Source organism: Gymnoscopelus microlampas, assembly GCF_963454915.1.
Source record: "Gymnoscopelus microlampas genome assembly, chromosome: 3".
NCBI classification, from domain to species: Eukaryota; Metazoa; Chordata; class Actinopteri; order Myctophiformes; family Myctophidae; genus Gymnoscopelus; species Gymnoscopelus microlampas.
In genome coordinates this window covers 55,860,372-55,884,701 of record NC_139940.1, presented here as the reverse complement: position 1 = coordinate 55,884,701, position 24,330 = coordinate 55,860,372, and the positions used below count along the sequence as shown (strand labels likewise).

The following is a 24,330-nucleotide window of genomic DNA, read 5'->3' as shown; positions in this document are numbered from 1 at the left end:
ATAAATAATTACCTCAATAACAGATATACCTTACTTAACCCATTAAGACCCGGAACTGTGTCATTTTTAGATTTGAGCTAAAAAGCATTATTTTACAATTTGGCTATTTTTGAAAAATCGTGAAAATGTGTGCAAATCTTTGAATATATATATATTTTTAAAGCAAACATTTTTAACTCAAATCTTTGCTTCTGGGGGGGTCCCTGGAACATTTTTTTTTGATGGGGGTCCGCGGCCAAATACATATAATTTTGGGGGTCCTTGACATGAAAAAGATTGAGTACCACTGATATAGAAACATATGTTTTTCAGAATACTGTTGGGATTTAGGAGACATGTAGAATCGGCTTCAGGTCTCAATGGGTTAAATGATATAATATCACTTACATACTGATAATCCATTTGGCTGGCTGGCCTATTGAAAACCCCTTTTAAAAAAATAATCAGTTAAGACCGGTAACGCGCCTGTGTCATTTTAAGATTTCTTTGGCTATTCAAAAATAGCAGATCTACAAGCTCGTAGTGCGGCGTAGAGTGCCACACTATGAGCTTGTAGATCTGTTATGTTTTGAAAAATTGTGGAAAATGTTTGCAAATCTTTGAATGTATATATTTTTTTAAAGCGAATCTTTGCTTCTGGCGATTCTACAAATGTCTTCTAAATCCTAACAGGTTTTTGAAAAAAGGATGTTGCTATAATATCAGCGGTGCTCAAACTTTTTCATGTCAAGGACCCCCAAAATGATACGTATTTTGCCGCGGACCCCCATCTCAAAATGTTTCGTTCCAGGGACCCCCAGAAGCAAAGATTTGAGTTACAGATGTTCACTTTAAAAAATATATATATTCAAAGATTTGCACACATTTTCACGATTTTTGAATAGCCAAAGAAATAAAAAAAAAATGACACAGATGCGTCTTAATGGGTTAATCTTTTTTGCATAATTACTGCACTTTGGGTTTGTAGGGCAGCATGGGTCTCTCCACTCTCATGAACATGCTGTCATGTGAGTGCAGTGACCCCTGCTGGACTTAGCGCACATTACGTCCCATCTGTAACAGCTTCTGATACCTTCTATATCTAGTACATACAGTCACACACACACACACACACACGCACACAATGGATTGCATTAGTCATGAAGTTATTTCAAACTGGAGCACGTTTGAAAGTGTGAACGTGGTCAACAGGTTATTTTCACAGAGCGACACAGCAGCAGCACAACGTATAAATTATCCATTCATCTATCATAGTCTGGACTGTTCTCTGTTGTTTATGCCAGTGGCGTTGGTGGTGGTGGGGGGGGGGGGGGGGGGGGGGGGTGGGTTCCAGGGTGTTAACCCATTAAAAAATCGAAATCCTTTTTTGAAAAAAAAATAATAATAATAAAATCTCGATATTTCAAAAATAGCAGATCTACAAGCTCGTGGCGCGGCACTCGGTGCCGCGCTATGAGCTTGTAGATCTTGCTATTTTTGAATAGCAGATCTACAAGCTCGTAGCGCGGCACTCTGTGCCGCGCGATGAGCTTGTAGATACGAGTGTCGCGCTACGAGCTTGTAGATCTGCTATTTTTGAATAGCCTAAAGAAATCTAAAGTGACACAGATGCGTTCCAGGTCTTAATGGGTTAATACAGCATCACGACAATTTGAACCAGTTCTACGTCAGCTATTGAAAAATAGCAGATCTAAAAGTTCACAAGCTTGTACATCTGCTATAAAAATGAAAAAAAAAAAAATAATTATATAACACAAATCTTCACTTCTGGGGGTCCCTGGGCACAACATATTTTCAGATGGGGGGGTCCTTGACTTGAACGTTTGTTTTTTTTGCCATGTCTCTACAGGCCAGAGACTATCTGATCAGCATTGATCCCATCAATAAGAGCCATCTGGAGACCATTCAGAGCAGCCTGTTCGTCATCTCTCTGGACCAGGCCAAGCCGTCTGCCACCCCACACGACTACACACAGGTACACACACGCACCCACACACGCACACACACACACACACACACACACACACACACACACGCACACACACACACACACACACACACAAAAACAATGACTTATCTAATGCTGGGCTCACACTACAGGTGTTGCTGTTGCCACATATCAACAAGCCTCAGCTGTCCAACGCGCCACAGGTTGTTTTCACTGAGTGGTCGCCATCTTAAAAGTCTCCTCATTCACTTCACGTCTAGCCTCGATATCCAGGCTTTTATTGTTTAGTTTTGCTAAAAAATAAAAGCCTGAAGGAGCACGTCGGTGTACCCGGTATAGGAAGTGCTTAATTTCCCCAACCAACCAGAGTGCAGTGGGCGTCGCTCGTAATGTTGTGTTAACGGGGCGGGGGTTGACGGACAGATCGGTGAACCAATGGGATCAGGCGCAATCTCTCCGCGCCTCTATGCACCCGCCCCTCTATACACGAAAACAGGAGCGCTAGTGCAGCCTTCTTCACGTCTGTCTCCTTGTACAGTAGGCTTGTCTACTTCTGCCGTCCCATTCAGACAGTAGTGACAACACATTGAGTGCCATAACTGGGAATCTCTGTGAGGCTATTTTTTTTCTTTTTTTTCCCACAAGGGGGGGGGGGGGTGCTAGCGCAACTTTGGAATCACCCACGGTGCCTCTTAAACATGTTTGATACTTATTGGGGTATCCCTGATAAGATCGAACCCCTCTACACTACTGGATAATCTGGGTAAATAATCGGTTCTGATCAGCCTCGAACAGCGACCACCTAAAAGTGTACCACCTAAAAGCACACCTGATTTATTCTCCCCATAGTCTGACTAAAACTGCCAAACATCACATACAAACTCACAAGGATGAAGTTATTACCAAATGATTGTGGTATGTTGAGAAACTACAGCCTGGAGTGGACAATACAATGGCAGAAATAGCACATGGCTTAAATTGCACATGATCACAAGCTCAACACACCGTGATGCGACCCGTTGTGGGCTTGTAGATTTCTGCCGTATGAGTAAGCTTAAAAAAGCTTTAAAAAATAGACTCAAGTGGTAAATGCAACTGAAAGATGCAGCTGACTTGTGTTAAGGCTGAGATGACCCTTGAATGATGTTTCTAAGACATTGGTTGTCAAGGTGGGGGGTTCCCCAGCAAAATGTGGTAATATAGCGTCACAATAATTTTAACCACTTTATCCATATTTTATGTTTTGGCTATTCAAAAATAGCAGCGCTTGTACATCTGCAATTTTTGAAAAGACTTGAAAATGTTTGGACATTTGTCTGGCTGTGAACACACACTCCCTGGATGCCAGATCAGAACCTCTGCAAAACCTTTTCAGATCGGCCTGCTATAGCGCCACCAGGAGGCTGCTTTTTGCAAAACAATTCTTTTGATATCACTCCTACAGATTTTGTCCAAACATCACGCAAATCGGTACACAGTATCTGTGTATATTTCATCCTGATTGGCTAAGATTGGCTTCCAAAGTTTGCAGGAGTGGTCCGATTTTGAACAAAATGCCTCACATCATGAACACAGCGTGCGATTGCCGTGTAACTTTGCACACACATTGCCACTAGGCCGAGGAAGAAATGCCACCCTACATTTTTCTAATCGGCCATATAGTGGCGCTATAACAGGCTTATTTGCGTTTTTACCTATAAACGCAGCGTCCGATTGCAGTGAAACTTTGCATGCCCATTCCCACTAGGCCAAGGAACACATGCCACCCTTTTCACAATTTTTTGATTTTTCACATTCCATCCTGATGGGCAAATTCTGAACATTGCTGACCCACAATAACTTACCTGACCTGGTGGAGACCTGTGCACTTTTTTCTAGTTTTTAATCATTTTGAGCCTTAATTAGTATAGTCTTCACTTCTGGGGGTTAGTTTCAGATGGGGGTCCGTTGCCAAATACGTGTTAATTTGGGGGTCCTTGACAAAGCACTGTTTCTAAGAGAAGAGCTTTGTGTCTTTGTGAACTGTAAACCTGCAGATAACCCAGCAGGCGATGATAGGTGATCCTACCATCAGATGGGGAGATAAGTCCTACAACAGCCTGTGTTTCTCCAACGGTACATTTGGATCCAACTGCGATGTGAGTACATAACGTGTTGTGTGCATGTATGTACAGTACTTTATGCCAGGGGTCTTCAACAGGGGGTCCTCAGAGTTATGACAGAGGGGCACCAAAATGTTTATTTTAAAACTTTATTCATTTATTGTATTCTGTTAACCACTTGAACCCTAGCTTCCCTATTCTGTGGGGATCATTTGCCGAAAATAGCAGCAAGCTGACAACACCTTGCGCTGTGAGAGCTTGTAGATCTGCTATTTTCGGCAAGGGGGTTTGGTGTAGTGGGGGAAAAGAGCAGACCAAGTTCAGATTCAAAGGTCAGTATTCAGGGTTTAAGTGGTTAAACGTCTGAAAATGCACATTAACATGAATCCAAATATATATATATATTTTTAAAAACATTAATTTACACAACACTGTAGATGATAGTGCTGTCAAACAAGTCTATGAAGCTATCTATGAAATATATGAAAACGTTTAATCTGCAATACAATTTTATACAATATGTAGTGAGGGTCCCTACTTCATCGCTCTCTCAGCTAAGGGGTCCTTGGCTTGAAAAACGTTGAAGACCCCTGCTTTATGCACTATTTGCATGCATTTGTGTACAGCAGGGGTCGGCAACAGGCGGCCCGCGGGCCGAAATTGGCCCCCCAGAAATAATATCTGGCCCGTGAGATAATTTTGAGAATTAAAAAAAAAAAAAAAAAAAAAAAAATGTTTTTTTTTTTTTAGAAAAATATTTTTTGATTTTTTTTTTGGGGGGAGGGATTTTATTTTTATACAGTATCAGACCGACAGTCTCACATATAGGCCGCTATTATATCTATTATATCCAAATACAGAAAGATACAGTATGAATGATTTACTGAAAAGTGTTATAAAAAAGTATTAAAAATTAATGTTAAAATAATTATAAATACTTATTTCATAGAACCTGAACCCACTTTTGAAATCATGCACTCATAAACACGATGCATTTTAAAGGATTTTTAACATTTTATAGCTAGATTAGAGGAAAATGGAAAAAAAAAAAAAATCACCAGAAAAATCGCCTGTGCTGATATTTAAACCGGAAAAAATGTTGATTTATATTGGTCAAACAGAACCGAATTAGACCCAAATTAGACCCGAATTAGACCGAGTTAGACCCGAATTAGACCCGAAAAATTTTGCGCCCGCGCGCTTTGCGCGCGGGCGCGTGTTGTGCACGCACATGCACGCGCGCTGCGCGCGCGTGCATGTTCGCGGGGAGGCCCGGCCCGCGATGGAATGTCTGGGAGTGATATTGGCCCTTGGCTTATCTCAGTTGCCTACCCCTGGTGTACAGTATATGCATTGTGTGCATGCATATGTTTTTTTGTGTTTTCTTTTTGTACAGTATAGCGAGATGCTATTAGGTTCAACATTTTGGAGAAATTATTTATCTGGAGGTTATTTAAAATGTTTCACAATCAAACTATTTGCTGTACTGTATCACTCACATTATCAAACATATTGCATGCGTTATAAATATGGACTCAAGGTAGACTCTTTCACTTCTGTCACATTATAAACATTTAACGTTAAGTACTGTACATATGGATGGGATATAGAATGCAGGTATGTACTCAAATGGTACATATTAATTACTAATAATTAATCGGAGTCGAGTTAAGTACATTTCCCTCAAAACCATTAACATAAAATGCTGCCTTTTTAACACATCCCCCGCCAACGGCTAATCTCAGAACGTCCATCGTAGTGCCAAGCTTTTTCCTACCTTTTTTGTTTTTTTGATTCCGTCATAGGCCCCGCTAAATCCGTTTAAAATCCGCGTTCATTTGGTTCGACACAAACACGGGACCGGACGGAACAAAACGCTGAAAACCGTGCCGCGATCCGACCAGCCGTTTTGGAGAACGAGAGCAAAACGTTAAAATGGGGGATGCGGAGAGAAAAAAAACAAGCCGAGATAATGGCGTCCAAAGTTGATCGCTAGACAGGAAACGGAGGCGGGACAAAAACCGGAAACAGTATTATTTCGTTTCCGGTCCGCCCCCTTCGAAACCGGAAGTGCAAAAAAAATCCGGAATCTGCACCTGCACGATTTAACATGGGAAAACACCCGCCCCGTAGGACTACGGGATTGGCGGTTAACGGTTGGATTTAACGGCCCGTAGGACTACGGGCTTGGCGGCAATAGTGTTAAGGGTCGGGCCCGGCCCTCAGGCCGTATGTTGCCCATGTGTGATATAGTGTATACTGTATAGTGTATTAATGTAGTGTATTCTGTTGCAGCATGCACCATACGATGCCATGGTTCTGGTGTCTCTGTGCTATTATGTGGACCAGCAGCTGAAGGCAACGGATGGAATGTGGAAGGTAAGGTCAGCTCAGCTTTTATTTACCATTATGTGTCGTAATTCTCCCTTAACCCATTGAGACCTGGAACTGAGACGTGTAGAATCGGCTCCAGGTCTTAATGGGTTAATATTCGCAAAACATCATTTATTTATTTATTTATTTATTATGATGACATGACATAGGTCATGTCAGGTTATTTTTTATTGTTACATCTCATAAATGAGTACACAAGAGTAAACAAGTAAACCTACAACAGTAGGTTTTGCAAGCATAGTTGAGCTGTGGCCCAAGTTCGTTTTGTGGTTGCACCCTCTTGTGGGCAAATAGTGTACATACAACCAGACAGCCTCATTACAATAGTTTTTTTATTTGCAGCTCAAATTACTAAACCAGATAAGCTGACAAACCCAGTTATGGTACCTGTAATATTTAGATATTATCCAGCATAATATGACATTATGTTGTTTACTGCTGGGTTTCTATATGCTAGTCCAAACTACTGAACATAGTTGCAGACGGGAGTTCAGAAAACCAAAATCTGTCACTGCACTTTCTCAACGACATCTATCAGCTGAATTCAGGAGATTATTCAGTGTGGTTAACAGGCAACAGGATCGAGAAAATGACCAATTAGCTCTGGAAGCAGCATGTCTCTTTTTCTGCAACACACACATGAACCCTTGTGTCCCTATTCTGGGCATGTCATAATAGGTCAACATCCTGAGAAAATAGGTTCATATTTGGCCAAAAAAAATGCACACAGCGTGTTGCATTGTGACACACAAGCTTGTAGATCTGCTATTTATGACAAAGTGACTTGGTGTAGAGGGAAGACCATTTGTACAGTTTGTCAGTTTGAGTGAATTTTAACATGTTACCCTTCTCCTATTTTCTGTAAAATGTGTGCGTGTGTGTGCGTGTGTGTGTGTGTGTGTGTGTGTGTGTGTGTGTGTGTGGACAGGGCACGGACACAGTGAGGCCCATGGCGTTACCAGAGGAGTTGGTGTTCACCGTGGACGAGGCGGTAAGGAGAGACATCAGCCACGCCAAGCAGCACTACCTGGAGACGGTGAGAGAGCAACACACGCTATACATGTAGTAATACATTAATTAATACTCTATGTTATTGTGTACCAGTGTTGCAGTGCTGTTTGTTTTTTAAATTTGGGGAACACACAGTGTCACGCACAAGTAGCGGATATAGCCGATCTACAAGCTCACTATGGAAATAGCCTAGCCGATCTACATGTTGACATGTTGTGAGCTCTATGCACAGCAGCCATATTGGGAATGAATTGGGCCCCTTCCTTACTTCCTTCACAGGTGTTACCAATATAATACTAATTAAGGCGCTGTTCCATTTAGTGTGGCATAGTGGTTGTCTTATTTTCAAGGACCCCCATAACTCTGAGAGTGTACAAATGGAACCAAATGGACCCTTACAGGGTTGAGTTACACACCCACCATAAGGGGCGGGCCATTTGGGAACCAAAATGGAGTGTTTCTAGTGAGCCAACATGCACGATATCAGCACCCTGACCAGAATGGAACAGAGCCTTCATTAGTATCATTGGTAACACCTGTGAAGGAAGTAAGAAGAGGCCCAATGTTCTTCCAATATGGCTGCTGTGCATAGAGCCTATTATTTCAAGATTCTTCAAAAAGTTCAAACAAGCCCAACATAACGGCGAAAAATGTCCGTTGACTACCTTTTTTCACTGACACAAACTAAATAAAAACTAAGCTATGGTGACAAAAACTATATGTCTAAATATATTGACAATTTCGTCTACAAATAAAAGCTAGGCTAATATGTCAGGGAGGGACTCGATTCAGTCATTTTAAGCTACCGGTAGGTTGCGTGCGGGTCACGCTCTGGAAATAGACGATCTACAAGCTCACAACGCCTTGCAGACGTGTTGTGAGCTTCTCGATCGGCTATTATCGATCGGCTTATTTTCAAGTATAAAACAGGCGTTATCATCAAGTTCCGCCAAGTAGATTTAGTCGACTAAAACTAGACAGTAAAACATTTCAGATGACAAAAATATGACTAAAACTAAATGGGATTTTATTCATAAGACTATGACTAAAACTACAAACAAATTTGTGCAAATATTTGAAAATATATATTTTTAAAGCGATCTGTGCTTCTGGGGGTCCCTGGAACAACATATATTGAGATGGGGGTAAGCAGCCAAATACATATAATTGACACGAAAAAGTTTGAGAACCACTGATATTATAGCAACTTAAGATTCAGAAGTTTAGTCTCGCTAGACGAGATTTCAATCTCGTCTAGCGAGACTTACGGTGGGGCGCATTAAAGACAATCATATTGCATAGTGTTCTGTCACTATGAACGTCAGATCTCACCAAAAAAAAAAAAAAGCTATCAAAATATGCGATCCAGCTGTGGCGGACCCAGGATGGAGTTATGACATTTTTCTACTGTACCATTCATCCTAGGATATCATTACATCATAGAAAAGGTCCAAAATTCCCCTTTTAATGGGTTTCTCTGTGGTTGTACAGACCCAGGACCTGCAGGTTGTGTGCCGCGCCTTCACCTCGTTTGGAAAAGCTGACATCAAACAGAGGAAGCTCCACCCCGACACGTTTGTTCAGCTGGCCATGCAGCTGACCTACTACACTATCCATGGAAGGTACCGGACACAACTTGTTTGTTTGTTTTTGTTGTTATTTTTACCCCTTTTTCTCTCCAATAGGCTCTATGCACAGCAGCCATATTGGGAATGAATTGGGCCCCTTCCTTACTTCCTTCACAGGTGTTACCACCAATAATACTAATTAAGGCTCAGTTCCATTTATTGTGGCATAGTGGACCCCCATAACTCTCCACTATGCCCCATAGTGGCATAGTGGTCCCCCTTAACTCTGAGAGTGTACAAATGGAACCAAATGGACCCGTTACACACCCACCATAAGGGGCCATTTGGGAACCAAAATGGAGTGTTTCTAGTGAGCCAACATGCACGTTATCAGCACCCTGACCAGAATGGAACAGAGCCTTTATTAGCATCATTGGTAACACCTGTGAAGGAAGTAAGAAGAGGCCCAATTTCTTTCCAATATGGCTGCTGTGCATAGAGCCTATTTAGTCGTTATGCCAATGAATTCCTCCCCACACACATTTCTGAGTTGTCACTGCTGGTGCATCCTTCTGACTCGCAGTGATATCACCCTCTCCGCCCGTTTTCCCTTCCCCGAACACGGGCCAGTTGTGTTCGTATAGACGCTCGACAAAGCCAAAGGATGCACCACGGTGGATTTGAACCCAATACACCCGCGGTGGTGGACAGGGACATAACCACTGTGCCACCTAACCCGAGCGCCCCGGACACAACTGATGCTGTCAACTCTTAACGTTTAATGTCTTTGAAGTCCACATGTAATGTAGCGTATAGAAAGATGGATGTTAGAGAGATCAGATCTATAACCAGCAGGTCTGGAGCAACACCACGTCTCGTAGCTCAGACAGTGGCACAAACTCACCAAACCCAATAAACTAGGCCTTAAAGTTTTTTATTTTTGTAGTTTTTGTCGCATTCCTAAGCCAATAATTGGATGACCGGCAGCGGTTCCGGTAGGAGACGCAAAGAGTCTCCTTTATGTCTCCTACGGGTACCGCTGCCTGCCAGTCCGCTGGTCATCAAAATATTGGCTTAGGAATAGGGTGACTAATCGATAGAAAAAAAAATATATTTTTTGGGGTGAACTATCCCTTTTAAGTCTCTCAGTGCCACAAAACGAGTTATCCCGAGTTTTTTCTGAATGCCCTCAGTGCCAAGAACGAAAAATCCAGAGTAAAAAAAAAAATTGGGAAAAAGAATGTTCATAACCTAAGATATCGTGATCCGAAGATGTGCTGCTCCATTCACTTCTTGTTTAACTTATTACTGAAAAAGGCTGTATCTCGGCTCCTGAGCACTTTCTTTTTACTTAAAAAAAAGGATTTCTGGCACAGTATGAACATATTTTTTTATTTCATTGGCACTGAGAGAGTTAAGTAATCGGATTGGCTAGACAAGCATATTGAACAGAACACACAAAGACGATGTAAACAGAGCAGTTAAGGTGACATCAATTTAGTTTACAAGCAGTCTGCGCCGCTCAAATCACTATTCAACGTGCAACGAAGGCCAGGCATCAAACCTAAACACGAGACTGAAACGAGGTTATAGCCTATTTGACTTATCTTTGCTGATGTCATAAGGGCTTTCTCCTTTTTTTCTCTAAGATGTTATTTATAAGGTCGGTAAAATCCAACTCATGCAACAGATCATATTCAATGGACTCAAGTCTCATTTATACTCTGTTGTGTGATGGCGTCACTTACTGAAAATAAACAATCTCACAGCTTGTAGATCGGTTCTTTTCAGCATTGGTTCTTATCTCTCTCTCTCCGCTGACATTTAAAATGAGGAGAAAGATTATATTCTCAGTGCAAACACACTCTGGAGGTGTAACTCTTACATGGTGCAGCTTTCACATAAGGAAACCGGGGTGACCTATATTCTCTGGTTGCACATTAAGCCATTAAATCCGGGAACGCATCTGTGTCATTTTAAGATTTCTTTGGCTATTCAAAAATAACCGATATACAAGCTCATCATGACTCGTGAAAATGTGTGCAAATCTTTGAAAATACAGTATACATTTTTAAGTCGAATCTTTGCTTCTGGGGGTCCCTGGAAAAACATATTTTGACATGGGGGCCCGCGGACAAATGCATATCATTTTGGGGGTCCTTGACATGAAAAAAGTTTGAGAACCACTGATATTAAAGCAACATAAGTTTAGGAGAAAAAAAATGATAGGATTTAGAAGACATTTGTAGAATCCCCAGAAGCAAAAGATTTGACTTGAAAATGTTTGCTTTGAAAAATATATATTCAAAGATTTGCCCAAATGTTCACGATTAAAAAAAAAAAGATCTACAAGCTTGTAGTGTGGCACTCGGTGCCGTGCTATGAGCTTGTAGATCTGCTATTTTTGAATAGCCAAAGTATAAAATAATGGTTATAGCTAAAATCTAAAATTACACAGATGCTTTCCCGGATTGAATGGGTTCGCACAAAATATGATTTAAAGAAAACTACTCTGTAGTTCAGGTCAACAACAATGCAATGCACATCATTTTCTTTCTCTATTAAATTCCTGCTCATCTGGGGTCCTCTTTGTGGCCGGCGCTCAGTTTATCGCGGTCGCTCTGAAGACAGTCCTACCTGTTGATCCATGTCATGCTCCTCTGAATAGGGATGTCACCTGATCCTATTTGAGTTTTTTTTCAATGGTCACCATGTTGGTTTTAGGGATTACAGTGTTATAATATCTTGATATGTCTCGGTCATGTTTCATTGCATGCTGCGTGTGTGATGCACTGGCAGCTACAAAGCTACAGTCCAACATTCATTTTCACCAAGTGCCGCACTACGAGCTTGTAGATCTGCTATTTCTGAAAAATAGCAGATCTTTGAATATAAAAAAATATATTCAAAGTTTTCACGATATTTCAAAAATTGCCCTCCCGGATTGAATGGGTTTACACAAAATATGATGTACAGTAAATAAAACTATCCTGTTTCTGTCTCTTCCTCGTCTCAGGCCTGGCAGCTGCTATGAGACGGCAATGACCCGCAGGTTCTATCACGGGAGAACCGAGACCATGAGGCCTTGTACCGCCCAGGCTGTGAGCTGGTGCGAGGCCATGCTGGACCCCACATGCACCGTAAGTGTTCACACGGTGTTATACTATTAACCCTATTCAGGGGAAGGGGGGGGGGGACATTTTGCGAAAATAGGTGATTTAACAAGCTCACGAAACGCATTGTGAGCTTGCAGTTCGGCTATTTTCGGTGAAGAAAATATTATTATTAACCATTGCATTGTGTTAGAAACCTGCATCCACTTGTGGTGTTAGCGGGTCAAATTTGACCCGTGATTTCACTCAGCCCTAAGAACTAAGAAAATATTTATATATTTTTTTCTCCCACCTCATAGCTGACTTGTTATGCATTCATATCCATGTAAACAATTTAAAAAAATATTATGTTGGGTTAGGGTTAGGGTTTCATATTTCAATATATCTCGTTTTCAATTATAAAAATGTTAAAATTCACTCATTACATTTCCTATAATGAAGACAATGGATAATGATGTTATCTAGCTATAATAGAATAATTAAGAGTAATAATTAGAACACACTTCCAAAAAAATAAATAATAATAATACTTGTTTTAGTTGTTTTACTTAAAAAAATGTTATTATTATTACCGATAGTGACACTTGTGGTGTTAGGGTCCGAAATTACCCGTATACCATAGAAGGTAAAAAGTCATTTATTTTTCATAAACTCAAACTTTATTTTACTCCTGATAGCAAATGCTAATTGAGGACAAGTCTCTCTCACTCTCAAACATGTAAACATTGAATATTGACAATTTGGGGGAATTGAGCCACCCTTCTCTGCCAGGTCATTTTGGGCCCTAACACCAAGTGTCACTTTTTTTTATAGAGACCATCAGAATTAATTAAAATTATGATAAATAATTTTGTTTTGCTAAAATGGCTATTTCTGAGGATATCATGAAGCCTCGTTCCAATAAAGAAATGTAAAGGGTACTTTTTACCTATTTAAACTTGAAAACGGGTCAAAAATACACAATGGAAGGGTTAAAGTGCAGAGGGTTAAAAAAGGATTTTGCCAATAGGCTCCTGTGTTGGCTCCATAGTCCACTAAGTTTATAGGCTTCAATCCATTAAGACCGGGAATGCATCTGTGTCATTTTAGATTTCATTGGCTATTAAAAAATAGCAGATCTACAAGCTCATAGCACGGCACCGAGTGCCGCGCTATGAGCTTGTAGATCTGCTATTTTTGAAAAATCGTGAAAAGTTTTGCAAATCTTGGAATATATATTTTTTAAAGCAAACATTTGTAACTCAAATCTTTGCTTCTGGTTGGGGGGGGGGGGGGGGGGTCCCTGAAACAAAATATTTTGAGATGAAAATACATATAATTTTCGGGATCCTTGACATGAAAAAGTTTGAGCACCACTGATATAGGAACGTACTTTTTACAGAAAACTTGACATTTGTAGAATCGTATCTCGGGTATCTTCATGGATTAAGCATAGAGTTTAAAAATGAATGGACGAAGGGAGCCGCGACGTCACCCATTGGTTTCTACAGACCCGTTCTGAAGCCACTTTTTCGGCCAATTCAAATCCACCATCTTGGAAAGGCAACCGGAAACGACCTGCCATAGGCTCTATGCACAGCAGCCATATTGGGAATGATTTGGGCCCCTTCCTTACTTCCTTCACAGGTGTTACCAATGATACTAATTAAGGCTCTGTTCCATTTGGTGTGGCATAGTGGTTGCCTTATTTTCAAGGACCCCCATAACTCTCAGAGTTACACACCCACCATAAGGGGCCATTTGGGAACCAAAATGGAGTGTTTCTAGTGAGCCAACATGCACGATATCAGCACCCTGACCAGAATGGAACAGAGCCTTCATTAGTATCATTGGTAAAACCTGTGAAGGAAGTAAGAAGAGGCCCAATTTCTTTCCAATATGGCTGCTGTGCATAGAGCCTATTGTCTGGAAAGGCAGCAAGAAGCGGGTCTACACTCCAGTAGAACCAGTAGAATCCATAGAAGCGTACCCTACTATATCAACAATTTAAAAAAATAGACATTCTTGTACGTTCTCTAGTCGTATCAGTCATTTACCTGGGGACCCCCTGGAACCCCGTCAAGGCCCCCTCGGGGGGTCCCCAGACCCCACGTTGAGAACCACTGACTACAATGTGTTTGTTGTTGTTTCTCTGTCAGACTGATGCCAGGAGGAAGGCTCTGCTGCTGGCCCTCAACACACACAACAAACTGATGTCCGAAGCCCAGAATGCACAGGGTCAGTTACTATGTGTTACAGTGTGTCTCTGTACTACTGCATTGACTGCTTCAGAACAGTACGTAACCCATTCAGTCCGGGGACGCATCTCTGTCATTTTAGATGTCTTTGGCTATTTAAATAGCAGATATACAAGCTCATTTGCCATGCCGTGAGCTTGTAGATCTGCTATTTTTGAAAAATCGTGAAAACATATATATATCTTTGAATATATATATATTTTTAAAGCAAACATTTGTAACTCAAATCTTTGCTTATGGGGGGTGGGGGGGGGGTCCCCTGCATGGAACAAAATATTTTACAAATGTTCGCTTTTAAAAAATATATATGTTTAAAGATATGCACAAATGTTAACAATAAAAAAAAGCAGAATGAATTGCTTAACAGGTCACACAATGGACCATTGATATGCATCCAGCCAGGGTCATTCCTTTGTTCTGTGCAATGTAGTGGTGGCGAACAGCCTTTTTGCATGTAGTTGAAGGCAAGAGGGCGGGGGGGCGGGTGGGGAGAGAGCCTGGCGACATGAGCTATGTTAGTGCACTGAGTGGCAGTTGGGGCAAACCATAGAGGGGCAAACGCAGTCCCCACAACATCATTTACGATTCTGTGCCTATCGGTACATAACTCGGACGGCGCTTAGTCGACTAGCAGACCATCAGCCGGTCGTCGCGGGCACTCGCGCCTGGAGGCGCTCGGGCGCGACTCCTCGGCCTCAAGGTCTGCTGAGTCATGGTCCAAAACTATACTTTATCGGCGAAAAAAAGTAGTCTGCGGTTGTTTGAAAAAGTATTGTCCCAAGCGGGAGTCGAACCCAGACTCTCAGTGGTAGTGGAATTATAGTCTAATGATTAGCGAGGTGCGCCACTGAGGCCGGTGCTGAAATAGGGTATTCGGGCTGTATTAGAATGTGACGTCCTAACTCTTCTAATGTAGAGGAAAGAAGTCCCCGCCCGAAGTCGGGGCGAGGCTTCCCCCAACTACATGCAAAAAGGCTGTTCGCGTAGGGGGGGGAGGTTGAGGTATGTGAGTGTGCTCAACAGTTCCAGTGTCTCACATCAAACAGAGTGATGTTGTTCCCAGGGTTTGACAGACACCTGCTAGGCCTGGCCTTGATCGCCGGGGAGGAGGGAATACCCACGCCAGACATATTCCTGGATCCAATGTTTGCCAAGAGGTACAGTGACACTTACCTTATCAGAAATACACAAAACAGACCACACGTTGGGTTGTAATGTTCCGTGTTGGGATATGGATATCTGCGCGATGCCACTGGAGGCTCTGAAATACATTGGAAATAGACCGACCGAAAGTTGTGCAAGGCGGAGCTGTGTGGCTGTTTCAGTTTGTTTTGGTGTTCCTTGCACCCCTCTGGTGGTTGCAGAGTGACATGCATACATACATACGTATGTACGTACATACGTACATACATACATACATACATACATACATACATACATACATGCTCTACATATAAACAGATAGCAACAATTCACAATCACAATTAGAATTTTGCATGGTTCAGCTACTACTATTAACCCTTAAGACCTGAGGCTGATTCTTACTAATGTCTTCTGAATCCCAACAGTATTCTGAAAAACGTGTGTTTCTATGCCAGTGGTGCTCAATCTTTTTCATGTCAAGGACCCCCGAAATTATATGTATTTGGCCGTGGACCCCCATCTCAAAATATTTTGTTCCAAGGACCCCCAGAAGCAAAGATTTGAGTACAAATGTTCGTTAAAAAATATGTATACTCAAAGATTTGCACAGATTTTAACGATTTCTCAAAAATAGCAGATCTACAAGCTCATAGCGCGGCACCGAGTGCCGCGCTATGAGCTTGTATATCTGCTATTTTTGAATAGCCAAAGTGTAAAATAATGATTTTTAGCTCAAATCAAAAAGTGACACAGATGCTTCTTCAGGTCTTAATGGGTTAAATAGCTGAGTAGTGTTTCCATCTACAGTAATGACAACTTCCTCATGTATTAACTACTGTTCTTGGCTTGTAAAAAAAAGATAACTGTGGCGGCGTCATAACTTCTAATGTATACTTACCTGTTTACCGAAAGTAGCCGATCTACAAGCTCACGATGCACCTCTGGCACGTTGTGTGCTTGTAGATCGGACACCTGCACAATCGTGCCACCCGCACAACCAAGCATGAAATGACGTGTCTTAGTTCTCCTGGATCTCTTCTCCACTAGCCTCGATCTCCAGGCTTTTATTGTTTAGTTTTACTAAAAAAATAAAAGCCTGGAGGAGCACGTCGGTGTACCCGGTATGGGAAGTGTTTCATTTCCCCAACCAACCAGAGTGCAGTGGGCGCCGCTCGTAATGTTGTGTTAACGGGGCGGGGGTTGACGGACAGATCGGTGAACCAATGGGATCAGGCGCAATCTCTCCGCGCCTCTATACACCCGCCCCTCTATACACGAAAACAGGAGCGCTAGTGCAGCCTACTTCTCCACTAGTCCCTTCCTAACCCTTCCTAGTTATTATTTTGTTGACAAAATTGTCAATATATTTAGTCATAGTTTTTATGTCGTTTTCGTCAGTGGAAAAAGGTAGTTGCCGGTTATAGTTTTAGTCGAGAAATGTAACACTGACTATGTGCATGTTTGTGACTTGTGTCTACCAGCGTTAAAAAAAACAGCTAAGATGACCTAAACTATGACTAAATATATTGATAATTTCATCAACAAATAAAGACTAGACAAAAATGTTAGGGAAGAACTAGGCTGTGTGTGGGTGTCACACTCAGAAAATAGCCGATCTACAAGCTCACACCGCGTTGTAAGCTTGTAGATCGTCTATTTTCGCCAAACAGCTAATATATATCAGGCATTATGACGCCATCACGGCCTGCCAACATACATTTTAGTCGACTAAATCAACTGTAGATTTAGTTGACTAACATGTCATGAAATTTAGTCAACTAAAACTAAAAAATGTCAGTTAACAAAACATGGAATTGTATTCAAAAGACTATGACTAAAAACAACATTTGCTGTCAAAATTAACTCTGTATGTGTCTTGTGTTCTACAGTGGTGGTGGGGGTAACTTTGTGCTGTCCTCCAGTCTGGTGGGTTACACTACTGTTCTGGGCGCCGTAGCTCCCATGGTGCACCATGGTTATGGCGTCTTCTACCGCATTAGAGACGACAGGTGAGCGGACTGATGTAGAACCCTGTGTGCATACATCATAGCGGTGTTTCTGCAAACATTAGGGCGGCAACCGTTCACAAGTATTTTTTTACTAACATTTTTATTTAAAAAAACATTTTTCAGTGCATGTTTCCTACAACTGTATTTTTTAATTTTTCAAAAATAGTTTTGTGATTTATGATAATTAAATACAATTATTTCAAGTATGAAGTTCAAAAGAAATTCATGAAATCAAAGGAATTCCATGAATGAAAAAAGTAGTGAAAATAGCAGATTTACAAGCTCACACTGTTGTGAGCTTGTAGATTCGCTAGTTTGGGTCCCGGGGAGACATCAACTGTGTCTTTTGGGTCTCGAGCTATAAAAAGTTTGGGAATCAGTGCATTAGAACACAGTACATCTTGCTCAGTTGAAGAGCACCAACACATTCTATATATCTCTGCTGTTGGGCAGAAACCAGCTAACTCCAAAATGTACATTTTTCAGGAAATGAAAAGAACAAGACAAAAGTGCTAGTTAGGAGGTTTTGTTCATCATTGATAAGAACAGCTGAATGGACCTCCAAGCTCACAAAAGAGGGTGGAGCCTGGAGCCAGCAAGACCAGCTAACTCCACCCCCCTTTGGTGGTGTTGGCTAGGTTAGCAGAAAGTTTGAGGATCCAATGGAGTTAGCAGCTTTTGTCAGAAGCGCCTTTTAATACTTTTTATTGGTTCAATATTTTTTTTACCAACAGACAGATGTAAAGGGTGTTCCATAGCACCGATTTATGGAAAAAAATGCAAAAGCGGAAAAATGGAATTAGCTGCATGGTTTCTGCCCGACAGCAATGATATTTAACGTCTCTGTCTTTGACTTCAGGATCGTGGCTTCTGTCACGGCGTGGAAATCGGACCCCCAGACAGACGCAGAGCGGTTCTACCAGAACCTGTGCGCCTCCTTCCAGGATATCCTACACCTAGCCACCACCTCACAGCTGTAAAACCGACTGATCCACTGACCCCAGGCCAGCTCAGTACAACGTCCACAGTGTAGCTGATCCCAGCACCGACCAGTTGCATAAAACTGCTCTACACTTTGATTAAAGGAAAACGTTTGGTGAAACTTGACAGCTGACTTTAACCGGATGCATAAAACACACTTCCTTATTGACTAATGCAAGACTGACTTGAGCCCGATTTATACTTATCGAGCTTGTTATGAGCTTGTAGATCTGCTACTTTCAGCACGTGACACTGTCGTACGACAAAGTACGAATAAGCACTACTGTATATAATCTGCTCTGAATAGCAATGTCAAGTACATTGCTAAACTAGGCTCTATGCACAGCAGCCATATGATCACTTCCTTCACAGGTGTTACCAATGATACTAATGAAGGTATCAAAAAAAGGAATTTTAAAAAAATCCAAAAAGGTAGCACATCCAAAAATGTCAATTAAATGACAAATTACCCACATTTCCACTTTTTTATTGGCACACCAATAAAGTGAACGCTTACGCGTTTCGGCTATGAGCCTTCCTCAGAGCATTGATACTAATGAAGGCTCTGTTCCATTTAGTGTAGCACAGTGGTTTCCACGACCCCCGTTATAACTCTGAGAGTGTACAAATGGAACCAAATGGACCCGTAACTCATAAGGGGCCATTTGGAAGCCCATGAGGGTCCATGGACCCCAACTGTAGACCCACTGGTGTAGCAGAGTGTTTCCAGTGAGCCAACATGCACACAATATCAGCACCCTGACTCTGTTTGACCAGAATGGAACAGAGCCTTCATTAGTATCATTGGTAATACCTGTGAATGTCTTCATAATATGGCTGCTCTGCCGGAAGGGGGAGACAGTGTGCATAAAACGTGTGGACACATAGCAATAGGCTCTATGCACAGCAGCCATATTGGAAAGAAATTGGTAAGACCTGTGACGGTCCGGACCGGAAGTAAGGAAGAGGCCCACTTATACTAATCATGGCTCTGTTCCATTTAGTGTAGCACAGTGGCTCTCAAACTTCTTAATTTAAAGGACCCCCATAACTCTCAGAGTTACACACCCGTAAGCAGTGGCAAGTTGGGGGCTCCAAGCAAAGCTTAAGTTTGCCCCCCCCCCAACTGTACAATACCTGTACTGAAAAATTGTCATAATTGAGTATGAACTTGAGTATGGACAGTGCAGTGTAAAAGTGCAGTTTAATTAAGGTTTTTATCGTACAAATTAAACATAATATCAGCATTCCCCCATAGAATTTTAACTTAAAGCATTGGTACAGGAGGATTGGAGTTCAGAAAGATGCTTTAATTAAGGTCATACTGATCACAAATTGATGTGATGACGTAGAGGAAGCCTATTTGCTGTCATTTTAGTTGGGATTAATTACCTAACCAATTATTTTAGATGTTTAGATTAATTTAAGGAGAGCACATACCTACAGCAGAACGCCAACTACTTTCAACAACTTTTAAGGAGAACTTAACTGAACTTAACTCGGATACAGACAGAAATACATTCCAAGTAATTTGCCAATAGATATCTGGGATTTTCCCAAAAAATGCTTATCTGCAAGCTTGTCTTCATGACTAAATATATAGCCTACATATTTAGCCTACATTTACAAACATTTCAGTGCTGAGTAGACCACATACATTTGTGCAACAAGAGAAGAGCTAATGCCATATTAATATTTGAGCATTTTAAATATCCTCCGTTTTGACAACTACATTTATGACGGCAGACAATTTAATTGAGACAATGTGACGCATCACTGCGTGCAGTGCAGAATGTATACTGTAAAGTTCTGTATCCGTAGGCAACTTTAGCCAGCATTAGATGAATTACTCACCTGCTGCAAAGGATGACGAGAGAGAACGCATTTTTGTTCCATAGGCCATGAGGCCTACATTGCCTTGGTTTCAGAGAGCGTGGTAAATATGAACGTTTGCCCCAAAGTCTTGTTTTTATATTCCATTATGTCTGTGTTGTTTTTATGCACGGAAGAACGCAGGCTTGACCAACGTCATCAAGGGGCCTCTAGTTAAAAAAAAGCATTTCAAAACGAGAGCCCTTTTTTTTTAAATCTATATTTGGAATGTGATCATTCAACACATGTTTTATTTTGAAATTGTACTACTGGAAATAGAGGTTAGAAAAAATCAACTGCTACGGAACGGCCACTGAATCGTTGACCTTTAGGGGGCAGCCCCCCTCCCTCGGGGCTCCACGCAATTGTGTGGTCTGCGTAGCGCATTAAACCGCCATGCCCGTAAGGGACCATTTGGAACCCCCTCAAGGAACCATGAGGGTCCCTGGACCACACTTTGAGACCCACTGGTGTAGCAGAGTGTGTCCAGTGAGCCAACATGCACAATATCAGCATCCTGACTCTGTTTGAACTGAATGGAACACAACCTTAGTTAGTATATGTATCCAATGTTTTCTTCCAATTTAGCTGCTGTGCACAGAGCCTATTAAACATACATTAGATAGAAACTATACATGCAAAATGCATGTCTGTTTTACAGTTCACATGATGTTTGGTCAGATAGCCTTCTTTTGATGGCAGGAAACATGGTCAAATGGTTGCCATATATTCCTGACATAACAAGCCCTAGATTAGAAAAGAAAGATGCTAGCTACATTTCTTGGATGTTTTGCTATAAGCATGACAATTTCATTCGGAATGGAGGGGAGATAACTGTGTGCCACAAAATGAGTTGGCCTTAATTTTTATGCTGCACACAGACTCATAGGGGTTTCTTAAAGGGCGTATGTTTTTTGTTAGAACGTTAACGCTTCGTATTGTGATAGTAATCAATGCTATAAATGTGTTTGTTCAGTAACTGGGATCTACCCATCTCTCCAGCTCATTAGTAAATACAAAATACATTTTCAGGTGGGATACCAATTTCATCCTGTCATGTATCCGAAAGAGAACTCCACAAAGATCATTTATGTCAGCATTCATTTCATAGTGTTCCAGTTCCAATTTTGTCTGCTCATTTGTCATGTCATCGCTTCCAAATTAACTTGTTTATCCTGTATCCTGTATGAGTTCTCTCTCCTGACTGGATACAATTGGTATCCCAACCTGAACATTTATTTTATGCTTTAAGAGTTGGAGAGACGGGGAAACCCCTGTTACTGAGCAAACACTCAGCAATGATTAGAGTATAGAGCTATTCAAATTTCAAAACGTATATTAACAGAAATATCACGTTTTTACTGTTGTAAAAATCTTGAGCTTGTAGCAGATCTACAAGCTCAGAGCTTGTAGATCTGCTATTTTTGGCATCTTTGCTATTTTTGGCACAAGATGCTGTGATATGACAAAGTATGAAATCAGGTATAACCACTTAAACCCCAGCCTTCGTATTGTGGGGAAAGCTTTTGCAGAACATAGTAGATCGACAAGCTCAATAGCTCGAGGCCATTTCCCTGCAAAAGCTTACCCCTCAATAACAGAAAACAAAAAAGCCGCTAATATAGAGCTCTGAGGGACTCCGGTGAACCATATAGTGGTTAAGACTAATCTGAGGCCAGTACTGTATTACTGTGAGTTTATGCAACTGACCACACTTTCAGTCTACTGGCCTTTTTGTTTTTGGCCTTGAACTTACTTGGAAGTAATCGTGTTTAATGTTGAGCACAGATCAATGCAAAGGTGCAGCTTGGCTGCATCCAATGATTTATGTCTTATAGTTTTACCTTGATTTTATTTCAATTTGTTGCAGTTACTTCAATCAATTTGTTGCAGTTATGTCCTACTAATGTACTAACATCAATCGAATCAGTGATTTGAATGTAATAGTGTGCTTTCCGCAGTGATTCTAACTGAGATGAGAGGTTTTCTTAACAACTTGGTTAAATGATTTAACAGTATTAGCTTGTGTTAGCTGAGGTACAGCTGGCAAGCATTCTCTGCATGGTTGCATTCTCAGCTGGTAAAGAAAATGGCATCCGTGCACAAAATAATGTCTATTTGGCTATTCTCCTATGTTTTAATGTGTAGGAACTGACTCCACCAGACGGGTACAATTATGAACATGAACACAACGATCAGGCTTTGCAAAATATGGTCTCTCCTATCACCGATAGTTGTTGTACATTTACCAAACATATTGTAATCAAATTAGATATGTTATTTTCCAGTAGTTTGATCTGGTGAGCCTTATGAAAAATAAATAAAAGAGCTTTTCACCCCAAACAAATGGCTATTTTGCAAAGTATCAATTTCTTCCTCAGGGATACAAATTGATAAAGATATAGGGATATTTTCTAGAGCAAAACCCCTGTAACTCACTCAGTTTAACACTTATCTCCCCTACGCAGTCGTCATGATGTCGGATTCATTATGTTTCAAATTGGATCCTCTGGAAGCTTGAAAATGTTATTCTGCATCGTATGCCTTTCTAAATAACCACCAAGGCTGTAATATGGAGGCTACTCTTTAATGTACCTCTGTGAGGACTGACTCCAGATTTGGTGAATGTTATGCTATACTCCGGCACACCGCTGTGTCGTAGATTGTGTATAGAAGTGTAATGATCTGCAATATATCTCACTACTGTGACCCTTGTCCACTTAAACCCCAGCATCCGTAACGGGATGCGTTGTGAGCAGTGGCGTAGCCAGAACGCTAGCGTAGGCTGGGCCTAGACAGGAGGCAGGAGCGGGTGGGCACGCATGCACGCATGCCCATACGTTTTTTTTGCCTATTTGTGCATATATACACACACACACACACACACACAAACACACACACACACACACACACACACACACACACACACACACACACACACACACACACACACACACACACTCACACACACGTGTGTGCCCATGAGGGTCCCTGGACCCCAACTTTAGACCCACTGGTGTAACAGAGTGTTTCCAGTGAAACGTTCCCCTCAATAACAAAAAAGGGATCCAAATAGATCCCTAACTCCGGTCAACCATATAAGGTTTAGGGTGGTTAAACTTCTATAGAAGCATGCCAATGAGCCTGCAGTAGCTAATATGACACAAATTTAGAATGTGATCAACTGTAGGTCATCTAGGAATCGGAAGGTTGCCAACCATCCCCTTGCCCAGTCTACGTGTTACCATTCTTCTGTAGTTTATGGAATCCGAAACACGTTTTCAAATGCCAAACATTTGAAAATGTTTGGCATTCTTTTACAATTGGAAAATTGTTATTCAATCAAATAAGAAGTTGTTGTTGGTATCAACAGATAACGGTATTGACAGGAAATGAGTATGAATGTAGTGACAAATAAAATAATAAAAGTGTTTCATGTCTCTGTCCTGTTCTTTATTCATTACAGTGTTGTTCTTTATTCATTACAGTGTTAAGTCTCATGTTAACAAAATGTCAGTACAATCCAACGCCCAAAAGAATAAGGATTATAGACCCATAGCTCTCACTTCAGTGATTATGAAATCACTTGAAAGTTACAACATCTTGTTAGTTATACTGAAATCACTTGAAAGAAGTTACAACATCTTGTTAGTTATACTGAAATCACTTGAAAGAAGTTACATCTTGTTAGTATAACTAAAGACAAATTCGATCCCTGTCAGTTTGCATAAGAAGTAGGGCTGTCACGATTACAAATTTAAGTTGATGATTAATTGTCACACGTAATAATAATTGCGATTAACGATTTAATTGTGTGTTTGCCATTGTTGTACATTGGAAGATATGGATATTTGTTTTAATTTCTGTTTGCCTTTTAGGCTTTGTAATCAAAAATGTGCACAGGGCAAATATGACAAATAATTTAACCATACAAAGAAAATATTGACATATT

The 24,330-nt window shown here is 41.1% G+C and overlaps 1 protein-coding gene across 1 annotated transcript in view; it reads left to right on the top strand.

Annotated features, from left to right (window-relative positions):
* Positions 1 to 22,227, top strand: part of LOC311042048 (peroxisomal carnitine O-octanoyltransferase-like) — a 39,456-nt gene extending 17,229 nt beyond the window's left edge. Inside the window, exons 8-18 of the mRNA XM_084052579.1 lie at positions 1,850 to 1,975; positions 3,985 to 4,086; positions 6,346 to 6,429; positions 7,373 to 7,480; positions 8,947 to 9,077; positions 12,040 to 12,163; positions 14,275 to 14,353; positions 15,437 to 15,530; positions 17,406 to 17,525; positions 18,385 to 18,902; positions 19,069 to 22,227. Coding sequence (XP_083908705.1) covers positions 1,850 to 1,975; positions 3,985 to 4,086; positions 6,346 to 6,429; positions 7,373 to 7,480; positions 8,947 to 9,077; positions 12,040 to 12,163; positions 14,275 to 14,353; positions 15,437 to 15,530; positions 17,406 to 17,525; positions 18,385 to 18,505 — 1,089 coding nt within the window. The 3' untranslated portion in view covers positions 18,506 to 18,902; positions 19,069 to 22,227. The remainder of the gene's footprint in view (positions 1 to 1,849; positions 1,976 to 3,984; positions 4,087 to 6,345; positions 6,430 to 7,372; positions 7,481 to 8,946; positions 9,078 to 12,039; positions 12,164 to 14,274; positions 14,354 to 15,436; positions 15,531 to 17,405; positions 17,526 to 18,384; positions 18,903 to 19,068) is intronic.
* Positions 22,228 to 24,330: the final 2,103 nt, after the last annotated feature.